The sequence below is a fragment of the Phyllobates terribilis genome, unplaced genomic scaffold (assembly GCF_046119375.1).
Source record: "Phyllobates terribilis strain yellow unplaced genomic scaffold, ASM4611937v1 Scaffold_2__4_contigs__length_985480577, whole genome shotgun sequence".
NCBI classification, from domain to species: Eukaryota; Metazoa; Chordata; class Amphibia; order Anura; family Dendrobatidae; genus Phyllobates; species Phyllobates terribilis.
This window is the reverse complement of record NW_027362762.1, coordinates 971191149-971205403: the sequence shown is the minus strand read 5'-3', so window position 1 is coordinate 971205403 and position 14255 is coordinate 971191149. Positions and strand designations below refer to the sequence as shown.

The following is a 14255-nucleotide window of genomic DNA, read 5'->3' as shown; positions in this document are numbered from 1 at the left end:
ACCGACACCCCAACCCCGAATTATACCGACACCCTGGACCCAGAATTATACCGACACCCCAACCCCGAATTATACCGACATCCAGACCACGAATTATACTGACACCTGAGACCCCGAATTATACAAACACTCTACCCCGATTTATACCAACATCCCGGACCCCGAATTATACCGACACCCCGGACCCCGAATTGTACCGACACCCCGGACCCCAAATTATACCGACACCCCGGACCCTGAATTATACCGACACCGTGGACCCTGAATTATACAGAGACCCCGAATTATACCGACACCCCAAATTATACCAAATCCCCGGACACCGAATTATACCGACACCCCGGACCCTGAATTATACAGAGACCCAGACCCCGAATTACACCGACACCCCGGACCCCGAATTATACCAACACCCCGGACCTCGAATTATACCGACACCCCGGCCCCCAAATTATACCGATACCCTGGACCCCGAATTATACCGCCCCCCCGGACTCTGAATTGTACCGACACCCAGACCCCGAATTATACAGACACTCTACCCCGATTTATACCAACATCCCGAACTCCGAATTACACCGACACCCCGACCCCGAATTATACCGACACCCCGGACCCCGAATTATACCGACACCCCGGACCCCGAATTATACCGAGACCCAGGACATCGAATTATACTGACATCCCGGACCCTGAATTATACCGACACCTTGGACCCTATATTATACCGACACCTCGGACCCCGAATGATACCGAGACCCCGGACCCCAAGTTATACCCACACCTTGGACCCTGAATTATACCAACACTCCGGACCACGAATTATACCGAGACCCAGACCCCGAATTATACCGACACCCCGAATTACACCGACACCCAGAACCCGAATTATACAGAGACCCCAGACAACGAATTATACCGACAACCCTAACCCCGAATTATACCAACACCCCGACCCCGAATTATACTGACACCCCGGACGCCAAATTATACCGACAGCCCAGATCCCGAATTACACCGACACTCCGGACCTCGAATTATACCGAAACCCCATATCCTGAATTATACCAACACCACGGACCCTGAATTATACCGACACCACAGATTTTGAATTATACTGACACCCCGACCCCGAATTATACTGACACCCAGGCCCCGTATTATACCGACACCCCGGACCCAGAATTATACCGACACCCCATATCCTGAATTATACCGACACCACAGACTTCGAATTATACCGACACCCTGGACCCCGAATTATACCGACACCCAGACCACGAATTATACCGACAACTGAGACCCCGAATTATACAGACACTCTACCCCTATTTATACCGACACCCCGAACCCGAATTATACTGACACCCCGGACACCGAATTATACTGACACTCCGAACCACGAATTATACCGAGACCCAGACCCCGAATTATACCGACACTCCGAATTACACCGACACCCAGACCCCGAATTATACAGAGACCCCAGACAACGAATTATACCGACAACCCTAACCCCGAATTATACCAACACCCCGACCCCGAATTATACTGACACCCCGGACGCCAAGTTATACCGACAGCCCAGATCCCGAATTACACCGACACTCCGGACCTCGAATTATACCCAAACCCCATATCCTGAATTATACCAACACCACGGACCCTGAATTATACCGACACCACAGACTTCGAATTATACTGACACCCCGACCCCTAATTATACTGACACCCAGGCCCCGAATTATACCGACACCCCATATCCTGAAGTATACTGAGACCCTGGACCCCGAATTATACCGACACCCCGGACACCCTTGACCCCGAATTATACCGACACCCAGACCACGAATTATACTGACAACTGAGACCCCGAATTATACAGACACTCTACCCCTATTTATACCGACACCCCGAACCCGAATTATACTGACACCCCGGACACCGAATTATACTGACACCCAGACCCCGAATTATACCGACACCCCGGACCTTGAATTATACCGACACCCCGGATCCCGTATTATACCAACACCCCGGACCCTGAATTATACCGACACCTTGGACCCTAAGTTATACTGACACCCCGGACCCCGAATTATACCAACACTCCGGACCACGAATTATACCGACACCCCGGATCCTGAATTATACCGAGACCCTGAATTATACCGACGCCCCTAATTACACCGACACCCAGACCCCGAATTATACCGACACCCCGGACCCCGAATTATACCGACACCCCGGACCCCGAATTATACAGAGACCCCGGACCCCGAATTATACCGACACCCCAAATTATACAGAGACCCAGACCCTGAATTATACCGAGACCCCAGACCCCGAATTATACCGACAACCCAGACCCCGAATTATACCGACACCCCGACCCCGAATTATACTGAGACCCCGACCCCGAATTATACCGACACCCCGGACCCCGAATTTTACAGACACCCCAACCCCGAATTTTACCGACACCCCGACCCCGAATTATACCGACACCCCACCCCGAATTATACCGACACCCCGACCCCGAATTATACCGACACCCCGGACCCCGAATTATACCGACGCACAGACCACAAATTATACTGACACCCTGGACGCCAAATTTTACCGACATCCCAGATCCCGAATTACACTGACACTCCGGACCTCGAATTATACCGACACCTCATATCCTGAATTATACCGACACCCCGGACCCTGAATAATACCGACACCCCGGACCCTGAATAATACCGACACCCCGGACCCTGAATTATACCGACACCCCAGACCCCGAATTATACCGACATCCAGACTACGAATTATACCGACACCCCGGATCCCGAATTATACCGACAACCCGGACCCCGAATTATACTGAGACACCGACCCCAAATTATACCGACACCCCGGACCCAGAATTACACTGACTCTCCGGACTACGAATTATACCGACACCCCGGACCCCGAATTATACCGACATCCAGACTACGAATTATACTGACAACCCAAACCCCGAATTATACTGAGACACCGACTCCGAATTACACCGACACCCCGGACCCCGAATTACACCAACTCTCCGGACTACAAATTATACCGACACCCCGGACCCCAAATTATACCGACACCCCGGACCCCGAATTATACCTTCATTCAGACTACAAATCATACCGAGACCCCAAATTATACCGGCACCCTGGACCCCGAATTATACCGACACCCCGACCCCGAATTATACCGATATCCATTTTTTTTGCTATTTTCAAAATCTCTGGTTGCTCTTAGGAAATGAAAATCTTTTTGTTTATTTCAAAAGGCTACTGCCCTCCATCCTCCTCCGTCCTCCCCCTCCTTCTCCACTGTCCTCCATCCACCTCTTTCCTCCCCCTCCTCCGACCTCCTCTGTCCTCTTCCCTGTCCGTCCCCCTCCATCCTCCTCCTTTATCATCCTCCTCGTTCCTCCATCCTGCTCTGTCCTCCTCCCCCATCCTCCTACTTTGTCCTCCTCCTCTTCCTCCATCCTCCTCCTCCATCCTCCTCCTCCGTCTTCCTCCTCCGTCGTCCTCCTCGTCTGTGCTCCTTCCTCCTCGTCCATCTTCCTCCTCTGTCGTTCATCCTCCTCCTCTGTCCTCCATCCTCCTCCTCTGTCCTCCATCTTCCTCCTCCATCCTCCTCTGTCCTCCTCCATCTTCGTCCTCTGTGCTCCATTCTCGTCCATCCTCCTCCTCTGTCCTACATGCTCTTCCTCCTCTGTCCTCCACCCTCCTCTTCTGTTCTTCTCCTCTGTCCTCCATGCTTCTCCTCTGTCCTCATCCTCTTTCCTCCTCCCCCTCTGTCCTCTTCCCTGTCCGTCCCCCTCCATCCTCGTCCTCCTCTGTCCTCCTCCTCTTTCCTCTATCCTCCTCCTCTGTCCTCCTCTGCCATCCTCCTCCTCTGTCCTTCTCCATCCTCCTCCTCTTTCATCCATCCTCCTCCTCTTTCCTTCATCCTCCTCCTCTTTCCTACAGACTCCTCCTCTTTCCTCCAGACTCCTCCTTCGTCCTCCTCCTCCATCCTCCTCTGTGCTCCATCCTCCTCTGTCCTTCTACTCTATCCTCCATGCCCCTCCTCTATCTTCCATCCTCCTTTTCTGTCCTCCATCCTCATCCTCCATCCTCCTCTTCTGTCCTCCATCCTCATCCTCCATCCTCCTCCTCCTCTGTCCTCCATCCTCCTCTGTCCTCAATCCTCCTCCTCTGTCCTACATCCTCTTCCTCTGACCTCCATCCTCCTCCCCTGTCCTCCTCCATCCTTCTCCTCTGTTCTCCTCTGTCCTCCATCCTCCTCCTCCTCTGTCTTCCATCCTCCTCCATCCTTCTCCTCTGTTCTCCTCCTCTTTCCTCCTCCCCCTCTGTCCTCTTCCCCGTCCGTCCCCCTCCATCCTCGTCCTCCTCTGTCCTCCTCTTTCCTCCATCCTCCTCCTCCTCTGTCCTCTTCCTCTTTCCTCCATCCTCCTCCTCTGTCCTCCTCCTCTTTCCTCCATCCTCCTCCTCCTCTGTCCTCTTCCTCTTTCCTCCATCCTCCTCCTCTGACCTCCTCCTCTGACCTCCTCCTCTGTCCTCCATCCTCCTCCTCTGTTGTTCTCCTCTGTCTTCCTCCATTCTCCTCCTCTGACCTCCTCCTCTGTCCTCCATCCTCCTCCTCTGTTGTTATCCTCTGTCTTCCTCCACCCTCCTCCTCTTTCCTCCATCCTCTTTCCTCCATCCTCTTCCTCTTTCCTCCATCCTCTTCCTCTTTCCTCCATCCTCCTCCTCTGTCCTCCTCCTCCATCCTTCTCCTCCATCTTCCGTCTCCGTCCTCCTCCTCCTCCATCCTCTTTCCTCCTCCCCCCTCTGTCCTCTTTCCTCCATCCTTCTCCTCCATCTTCTGTCTCCGTCCTCCTCCTTCTCCGTCCTCCTCCTCCTCCGTCCTTCTGCTGTTGTGACACTTGTTGCTTTTCTCCCTCCAGATCCCGTGCACACGTTATCCAGCGAGAAGGACCATGCGCAGGCCGCGCTCCGGGCACACGTGTCACATGACCGTATGGTGCGTACAGCGAGCGTCCACACCAGACCACCCTGCTGTTGGTGGGCGATACCCGGGCAAGCCGCCGTCACCCACATCTCACTGCTGGGAGCAGACCCTGTAACTCCTTGCTGACTTGGCTTTATAGCATCAGAGATTATTTTGGTCTTTTCAGAATTATCATTATTATACCATTTTTCTCTTTGATGTAATATTCTCCGCCCCCCAACCCCCAAAATCCTATTCCGCCATTTTTGGGGTTTTATTTTCTGTTGTTCGCCATTTAGTATAAGTGACCGGAGGCGAGACTCTCTGGTGGTGACACGTAGGACGGTCCCAGATGTGCAGTCGTCCGTGGGGCCATTATACCACAGCCGCAACGTCTTCCTTTCCTGGGCTGCTGCGGGTTAAATGTCTCTGATCCTGGCTGTCGCAACAGAGCGATACACACCGGACTGCACTGGGGACGACATGTTCTCAGCTCCTGCACCATTTTCACGGCATGGTACATCTTCTTTCTCTCCGCCCTCCTCGCTCCTTTCTCTCCGCTCTCCTCGCCCCTTCCTCTCCGCTCTCCTTTCCCCTTTCTCGCCGCTCTCCTCGCCCCTTTCTCGCCGCTCTCCTCGCTCCTTTCTCTCCGCCTGCCTCGCCCCTTTCTCTCCGCTCTCCTCGACACTTCCTCTCTGCTCTCCTCACCCCTTTCTCTCCGCCTGCCTCGCCCCTTTCTCTTCGCTCTACTCGCCCCTTTCTCTCCGCTCTCCTCGCACCTTCCTCTCCGCCCTCCTCGCCACTTCCTCTCCGCCCTCCTCGCCCCTTTCTCTCTGCCCCCCTCGCCCCTTCTCTCTGCGCTCCTCGCCCCTTTCTCTCTGCCCTCCTTGCCCCTTTCTCTCCACTCTGCTCTCCCCTTTCTCTCCACCCTCCTCGCTCCTTTCTCTCCGCTCTCCTCGCCGCTTCCTCTCCATTCTCCTCGCCCCTTCTCTCCACCCCCCTCATCCCTTCTCTCTGCGCTCCTCGCCCCTTCTCTCTGCGCTCCTCGCCTCTTCTCTCCGCCCTCCTCGCCCCTTCCTCTCCGCCCTCCTCGCCCCTTCCTCTCTGCTCTCCTCGCCCCTTTCTCGCCGCTCTCCTCGCCCCTTCCTCTCTGACCTCATCGCCCCTTCCTCTCCGTTCTCCTCGCCCTTTTCTCTCCGCTCTCCTCGCCCCTTCCTCTCCGCTCTCCTTGTCCCTTTCTCTACACTCTCCTCGCCCCTTCCTCTCAGCTCTCCTCGCCCCTTCCTCTCCGCTCTCCTCACCCCTTCCTCTCCGCACTCCTTGCCCCTTCCTCTCCACTATCCTCGCCCCTTCCTCTCCGCCCTCCTCGCCCCTTCCTCTCCGCTCTCCTCGCCCCTTCCTCTCCGCTCTCCTCGCCCCTTCCTCTCCGCTCTCCTCGCACCTTCCTCTCCGCTCTCCTCACCCCTTCTCTCCGCCTTCCTCTCCGCTCTCCTCGCCCCTTCTCTCTGCCCTCCTCGCCCCTTCCTCTCCGCTCTCCTCGCCCCTTCCTCTCAGCTCTCCTCGCCCCTTCCTCTCAGCTCTCCTCGCCCCTTCCGCTCCGCTCTCCTCGCCCCTTCCTCTCTGCTCTCCTCGCCCCTTCCTCTCCGCTCTCCTTGCCCCTTTCTCTTCGCTCTCCGCTCTCCTCGGAGACGAACTGGGGACGATATGTTCTCAGCTCCTGCACCTTTCTCTCCGCGCCCCTTCTCTCCGCCTTCCTCGCCCCTTCCTCTCCGCTCTCCTCGCCCCTTCCTCTCCATTCTCCTCGCCCCTTCTCTCCACCCTCCTCGTCCCTTCTCTCTGCGCTCCTCGCCCCTTCTCTCTGCGCTCCTCGCCTCTTCTTTCCGCCCTGCTCGCCCCTTCCTCTCCGCCCTCCTCGCCCCTTCCTCTCTGCTCTCCTCGCCCCTTCTCGCCGCTCTCCTCGCCCCTTCCTCTCCGCCCTCCTCGCCCCTTCCTCTCCGCTCTCCTCGCCCCTTTCTCGCCGCTCTCCTCGCCCCTTCCTCTCCGCTCTCCTCGTCCCTTTCTCTACACTCTCCTCGCCTCTTCCTCTCCGCTCTCCTTGCCCCTTCCTCTCTGCTCTCCTCGCCCCTTCCTCTCCGCTCTCCTCGCCCCTTCCTCTCCGCTCTCCTCGCCCCTTCCTCTCCGCTCTCCTTGCCCCTTCCTCTCCGCTCTCCTTGCCCCTTCCTCTCCGCTCTCCTTGCCCCTTCCTCTCCACTCTCCTTGCCCCTTCCTCTCCGCCCTTCTCGCCCCTTCCTCTCCGCCCTCCTCGCACCTTCCTCTCCGCTCTCCTCGCCCCTTTCTCGCCGCTCTCCTCGCCCCTTCCTCTCCGCCCTCCTCGCCCCTTCCTCTCCGCTATCCTCGCCCCTTTCTCGCCGCACTCCTCGCCCCTTCCTCTCCGCTCTCCTCGTCCCTTTCTCTACACTCTCCTCGCCCCTTCCTCTCCGCTCTCCTCGCCCCTTCCTCTCCGCTCTCTTCGCGCCTTCCTCTCCGCTCTCCTTGCCCCTTCCTCTCCACTCTCCTCGCCCCTTCCTCTCCGCCCTTCTCGCCCCTTCCTCTCCGCCCTCCTCGCACCTCCCTCTCCGCTCTCCTCACCCCTTTCTCTCCGCTCTCCTTACCCTTTCCTCTCCGCTCTCCTTACCCTTTCCTCTCCGCTCTCCTCGACCCTTTCTCTACACTCTCCTCGCCCCTTCCTCTCTGCTCTCCTCGCCCCTTCCGCTCCGCTCTCCTCACCCCTTCTCTCCGCCTTCCTCTCCACTCTCCTCGCCCCTTCTCTCCACCCTCCTCGCCCCTTCCTCTCCGCTCTCCTCGCCCCTTCGTCTCAGCTCTCCTCGCCCCTTCCTCTCAGCTCTCCTCGCCCCTTCCTCTCAGCTCTTCTCGCCCCTTCCGCTCCGCTCTCCTCGCCCCTTCCTCTCCGCTCTCCTTGCCCCTTTCTCTTCGCTCTCCTCGTCCCCTCCTCTCCGCTCTCCTCGGGACGCGCTGGGGACGACATGTTCTCAGCTCCGGCACCATCTTAGCGGCATGGTACATCTTCTTTCTCTCCGCCCTCCTCGCTCCTTCCTCTCCACTCTCCGCGCCCCTTTCTCTCCGCCTGCCTCTCCCCTTTCTCTTTGCTCTCCTCGTCCCTTCCTCTCCGCTCTCCTCGCCCCTTTCTCTCCGCTCTCCTCGACACTTCCTCTCTGCTCTCCTCACCCCTTTCTCTCGGCCTGCCTCGCCCCTTTCTCTTTGTTCTCTTCGCTCTCCTCGCCCCTTTCTCTCCGCTCTCCTTACCCTTTCCTCTCCGCTCTCCTCGTCCCTTTCTCTACACTCTCCTCGCCCCTTCCTCTCTGCTCTCCTCGTCCCTTCCGCTCCGCTCTCCTCACCCCTTCTCTCCGCCTTCCTCTCCTCTCTCCTCGCCCCTTCTCTCCGCCCTCCTCGCCCCTTCCTCTCCGCTCTCCTCGCCCCTTCCTCTCAGCTCTCCTCGCCCCTTCCTCTCAGCTCTCCTCGCCCCTTCCTCTCAGCTCTCCTCGCCCCTTCCTCTCAGCTCTCCTCGCCCCTTCCTCTCAGCTCTCCTCGCCCCTTCCTCTCAGCTCTTCTCGCCCCTTCCGCTCCGCTCTCCTCTCCCCTTCTCTCCGCCCTCCTCGCCCCTTCCTCTCCACTCTCCTCGCCCCTTCCTCTCAGCTCTCCTCGCCCCTTCCTCTCAGCTCTCCTCGCCCCTTCCTCTCAGCTCTTCTCGCCCCTTCCGCTCCGCTCTCCTCGTTCCTTCCTGTCCGCTCTCCTGTGAGACGTTCTGGGGACGACATGTTCTCAGCTCCTGCACCATCTTCACGGCATGGTACATCTTCTTTCTCTCCGCCCTCCTCGCTCCTTCCTCTCCGCTCTCCTCGCTCCTTCCTCTCCGCTCTCCTCGCCCCTTCCTCTCAGCTCTCCTCGCCCCTTCCTCTCAGCTCTTCTCGCCCCTTCCGCTCCGCTCTCCTCGCCCCTTCCTCTCCGCTCTCCTTGCCTCTTTCTCTTCGCTCTCCTCGTCCCTTCCTCTCCGCTCTCCTCGGAGACGCGCTGGGGACGACATGTTCTCAGCTCCTGCACCATCTTCACGGCATGGTACATCTTCTTTCTCTCCGCCCTCCTCGCTCCTTCCTCTCCGCTCTCCTCGCCCCTTTCTCTCCTCCTGCCTCTCCCCTTTCTCTTTGCTCTCCTCGTCCCTTCCTCTCTGCTCTCCTCGCCCCTTTCTCTCCGCTCTCCTCGACACTTCCTCTCTGCTCTCCTCATCCCTTTCTCTCGGCCTGCCTCGCTCCTTTCTATTTGTTCTCTTCGCTCTCCTCGCCCCTTTCTCTCCGCTCACCTCGCTCCTTCCTCTCCGTCCTCCTCACCACTTCCTCTCCGCCCTCCTCGCCCCTTTCTCTCCGCCCCCCTCGCCCCTTCTCTCTGCGCTCCTCGCCCCTTTCTCTCCACTCTGCTCTCCCCTTTCTCTCCACCCTCCTCGCCCCTTTCTCTCTGCTCTCCTCGCCCCTTCTCTCCGCCCCCTCACCCCTTCTCTCTGCGCTCTCCTCGCCCCTTCCTCTCCGCTCTCCTCGCCCCTTCTCTCCGCCCTCCTCGTCCCTCCTCTCTGCGCTCCTCGCCCCTTCTCTTCGCTCTCCTTGCCCCTTCCTCTCCGCTCTCCTCGCCCCTTCTCTCTGCCTTCCTCGCGCCTTCCTCTGCCCTCTCCTCGCCCCTTCTCTCCGCCCTCCTCGCCCCTTCCTCTCCGCTCTCCTCGCCCCTTCCTCTCCGCTCTCCTTGCCCCTTTCTCTTCGCTCTCCTCGTCCCTTCTCTCCGCCCCCTCATTCCTTCTCTCTGCGCTCCTCGCCCCTTCTCTCCGCCCTCCTTGCCCCTTCTCTCCGCCCTCCTCGTTCCTTCTCTCTGCTCTCCTCGCCCCTTCTCTCTGCTCTCCTTGCCCCTTCCGCTCCTCTCTCCTCGCCCCTTTCTCACCGCTCTCCTCGCCCCTTTCTCTCATCTCTCCTCACCCCTTTCTCTCCGCGCCCCTCTTCTCCGCCTTCCTCGCCCCTTCCTCTCCGCTCTCCTCGCCCCTTCCTCTCCGTTCTCCTCGCCCCTTCCTCTCCGTTCTCCTCGCCCCTTCTCTCCACCCTCCTCGTCCCTTCTCTCCGCGCTCCTCGCCCCTTCTCTCTGCGCTCCTCGCCTCTTCTCTCTGCCCTCCTCGCCTCTTCTCTCCGCCCTCCTCGCCCCTTCCTCTCCGCCCTCCTCGCCCCTTCCTCTCTGCTCTCCTCGCCCCTTTCTCGCCGATCTCCTCGCTACTTCCTCTCCGCTCTCCTCGCCCCTTCCTCTCCGCTCTCCTCGCCCCTTCCTCTCCGCTCTCCTCACCCTTTCTCTCTGCCTTCCTCTCCACTCTTCTAGCCCCTTCTCTCCGCCCTCCTCGCCCCTTCCTCTCTGCTCTCCTCGCCCCTTCCTCTCAGCTCTCCTCGCCCCTTCCTCTCAGCTCTTCTCGCCCCTTCCGCTCTGCTCTTCTCACCCCTTCCTCTCCACTCTCCTTGCCCCTTTCTCTTCGCTCTCCTTGCCCCTTCCTCTCCGCTCTCCTCGCCCCTTCCTCTCCGCTCTCCTCGCCCCTTTCTCGCCGCTCTCCTTGCCCCTTCCTCGCCGCTCTCCTTGCCCCTTCCTCTCCTCTCTCATCATCCCTTTCTCTACACTCTCCTCGCCCCTTCCTCTCCGCTCTCCTCGCCCCTTCCTCTCCGCTCTTCTCGCCCCTTCCTCTCCGCTCTTCTCGCCCCTTCCTCTCCGCTCTCCTCGCCCCTTCCTCTCCTCTCTCCTTGCCTCTTCCTCTCTGCCCTCCTCGCCCCTTCCTCTCTGCTCTCCTCGCCCCTTTCTCTCCACTCTCCTCGCCCCTTCCTCTCCGCCCTTCTCGCCCCTTCCTCTCTGCCCTCCTCGCCCCTTCCTCTCTGCTCTCCTCGCCCCTTTCTCTCCGCTCTCCTCACCCTTTCCTCTCCGCTCTCCTCGTCCCTTTCTCTACACTCTCCTCGCCCTTTCCTCTCCGCTCTCCTCGCCCCTTCCTCTCCGCTCTCCTCACCCCTTCTTTCCGCCTTCCTCTCCTCTCTCCTCGCCCCTTCTCTCCGCCCTCCTCGCCCCTTCCTCTCCGCTCTTCTCGCACCTTCCTCTCAGCTCTCCTCGCCCCTTCCTCTCAGCTCTCCTCGCCCCTTCCTCTCAGCTCTCCTCGCCCCTTCCTCTCAGCTCTCCTCGCCCCTTCCTCTCAACTCTCCTCGTCCCTTCCTCTCCGCTCTCCTCGCCCTTTCCTCTCCGCTCTCCTTGCCCCTTCCTCTCCGCTCTCCTTGCTCCTTCCTCTCCGCTCTCCTTGCTCCTTCCTCTCCGCTCTCCTCGCCCCTTCCTCTCCGCTCTCCTCGCCCCTTCCTCTCCACTCTCCTCTCCCCTCTCCTCGCCCCTTCCTCTCCGCCCTCCTCACTCCTTCTTCTCTGCTTTCTCCGCCCCTTCCTCTCCGCCCTCCTCGCCCCTTCCTCTCCGCGTCCCTTCCTCTCTGCCCTCCTCGCCCCTTTCTCTCCGTTCTCCTCGCCCCTTCCTCTCCGCTCTCCTCGCCCCTTCCTCTCCGCTCTCCCCGCCCCTTCCTCTCCTCTCTCCTCGCCCCCTCCTCTCCGCTCTCTTCACCCCTCCTCTCCGCTCTCCTCGCCCCCTCCTCTCCGCCCTCCTCGCTCCTTCCTCTCCGCTCTCCTCGCCCCTTCTCTCTGCCCCCTCGCCCCTTCCTCTCCGCTCTCCTCGCCCCTTCCTCTCTGCTCTCCTCGCCCCTTGCTCTCCGCTCTCCTCACCCCTTCCTCTTCGCTCTCCTCGCCCCTTCCTCTCCGCTCTCCTCGCCCCTTCCTCTCCGCTCTCCTCGCCCCTTCCTCTCCGCTCTCCTCACCCCTTCCTCTCTGCTCTCCTCGCCCCATCCTCTCCGCCCTCCTCACCCCTTCCTCTCCGCTCTCCTCGCCCCTTCCTCTCCGCTCTCCTCGCCCATTCCTCTCTGCCCTCCTCGCCCCTTCCTCTCCGTTCTCCTCGCCCCTTCCTCTCCGCTCTCCTCGCCCCCTCCTCTCCTCGCCCCCTCCTCTCCGCTCTCCTCGCCCACTCCTCTCCGCTATCCTCGCCCCTTCCTCTCCGCTCTCCTCGCCCCTTCTCTCCGCCCCCTCGCCCCTTCCTCTCCGCTCTCCTCGCCCCTTCCTCTCTGCTCTCCTCACCCCTTACTCTCCACTCTCCTCGCCCCTTTTCTCCGCCCCCTCGCCTCTTCCTCTCTGCCCTCCTAGCCCCTGCCTCTCTGCCCTCCTCGCTCCTTTCTCTCCGCTCTCCCCATTCTCTCCGCTCTCCTCGCCCCTTCTCTCTGCTCTCCTCGCCCCTTTTCTCTGCGCTCCTCGCCCCTTCCTCTCCGCTCTCCTCGCCCCTTTCTCTCAGTGGTTCGGTTGGCAGCTCTTGGTGTTTCCTTGCTTTGTCCCTTTGCTTCCTACGCCTCTGTATTCTTCTCCCTGACCTTCCATGTTTGTTAGTTTCGTCTCTGCTTTCCCGGTATAGGTTATTGGTGTGTTTGACCCAGCTGTGGGCGGAGTGCCATCCACCAGCCTCCCGCCATGGGCACCTGGGAAGGGCTCTGCAAAGTCCCCCTCTCCTTAGTGGCAGCAGCCTCAGGGTGACGGCGTGTGCCCAGTGTGCCAGTCTCCTGGCTCCTCCAGTCCGGTCGCCTCACCACCCCCCCGGGTGTCACAGCGACATAATCCCCCACACTGGTTGTGTAACTTTCAGGGTCGCACCGCTGCTCCTGGTGATTGACAGTTCGGCACCACAGTTACTTGTTTTTAGGGAGTGGATACTTCACCTCTGCACACGGATGTCACTGCAGCCGCGGACCCCACAATCCTGACACTTAGGGGCTGGCGCTCAGTACAGACATAACCTCATCTTATTTCTCTTTATTAATTTCAGCAAAAAGTCCCTGAGTTTCCCACAATGTTCAGTGAGTTGGTGCATGAGCCGCGCTTCACCCTGCGCCTGCAGCTGCAGGACCCCCTCCCCCAATTCATCAATCGCCAGTGGAGGGGAAGAGATGAGCAGAGACTGAAGGCAGCGCGGCAGCTAAATGTGTAAGTCATAGCTGAGGGTGGCCAACAGGGGGCAGAGCAGACATGGAGTGACTGCTGTGTAATACCTGACAGTGACCAGCGGGGGACAGTGCAGACATGGAGTAAGTGCTGTGTAATACCTGACAGTGACCAGCGGGGGCAGTGCAGACATGGAGTGAGTGCTGTGTAATACCTGACAGTGACCAGCGGGGGGCAGTGCAGACATGGAGTGACTGCTGTGTAATGCCTGACAGTGACCAGCGGGGGGCAGTGCAGACATGGAGTGAGTGCTGTGTAATACCTGACAGTGACCAGCGGGGGCAGTGCAGACATGGAGTGAGTGCTGTGTAATACCTGACAGTGACCAGCGGGGGCAGTGCAGACATGGAGTGACTGCTGTGTAATACCTGACAGTGACCAGCGGGGGGCAGTGCAGACATGGAGTGAGTGCTGTGCAATACCTGACAGTGACCAGCAGGGGCAGTGCAGACATGGAGTGACTGCTGTGCAATACCTGACAGTGACCAGCAGGGGCAGTGCAGACATGGAGCGACTGCTGTGTAATACCTGACAGTGACCAGCGGGGGGCAGTGCAGACATGGAGTGAGTGCTGTGTAATACCTGACAGTGACCAGCGGGGGACAGTGCAGACATGGAGTGACTGCTGTGTAATGCCTGACAGTGACCAGCGGGGGCAGTGCAGACATGGAGTGAGTGCTGTGTAATACCTGACAGTGACCAGCGGGGGGCAGTGCAGACATGGAGTGAGTGCTGTGTAATACCTGACAGTGACCAGCGGGGGGCAGTGCAGACATGGAGTGACTGCTGTGTAATGCCTGACAGTGACCAGCGGGGGGCAGTGCAGACATGGAGTGAGTGCTGTGTAATACCTGACAGTGACCAGCGGGGGCAGTGCAGACATGGAGTGAGTGCTGTGTAATACCTGACAGTGACCAGCGGGGGCAGTGCAGACATGGAGTGAGTGCTGTGTAATACCTGACAGTGACCAGCGGGGGCAGTGCAGACATGGAGTGAGTGCTGTGTAATACCTGACAGTGACCAGCGGGGGGCAGTGCAGACATGGAGTGAGTGCTGTGTAATACCTGACAGTGGCCAGCGGGGGGCAGTGCAGAC

At 59.3% G+C, this 14255-nt stretch overlaps 1 protein-coding gene across 1 annotated transcript in view; it reads left to right on the top strand.

Annotated features, from left to right (window-relative positions):
* The window catches only part of CFAP91 (cilia and flagella associated protein 91), a 176837-nt gene that overhangs the window by 1414 nt on the left and 161168 nt on the right, over window positions 1-14255 (top strand). The window contains exons 2-3 of the mRNA XM_073668721.1: window positions 4985-5061; window positions 12985-13142. Coding sequence (XP_073524822.1) covers window positions 4985-5061; window positions 12985-13142 — 235 coding nt within the window. The remainder of the gene's footprint in view (window positions 1-4984; window positions 5062-12984; window positions 13143-14255) is intronic.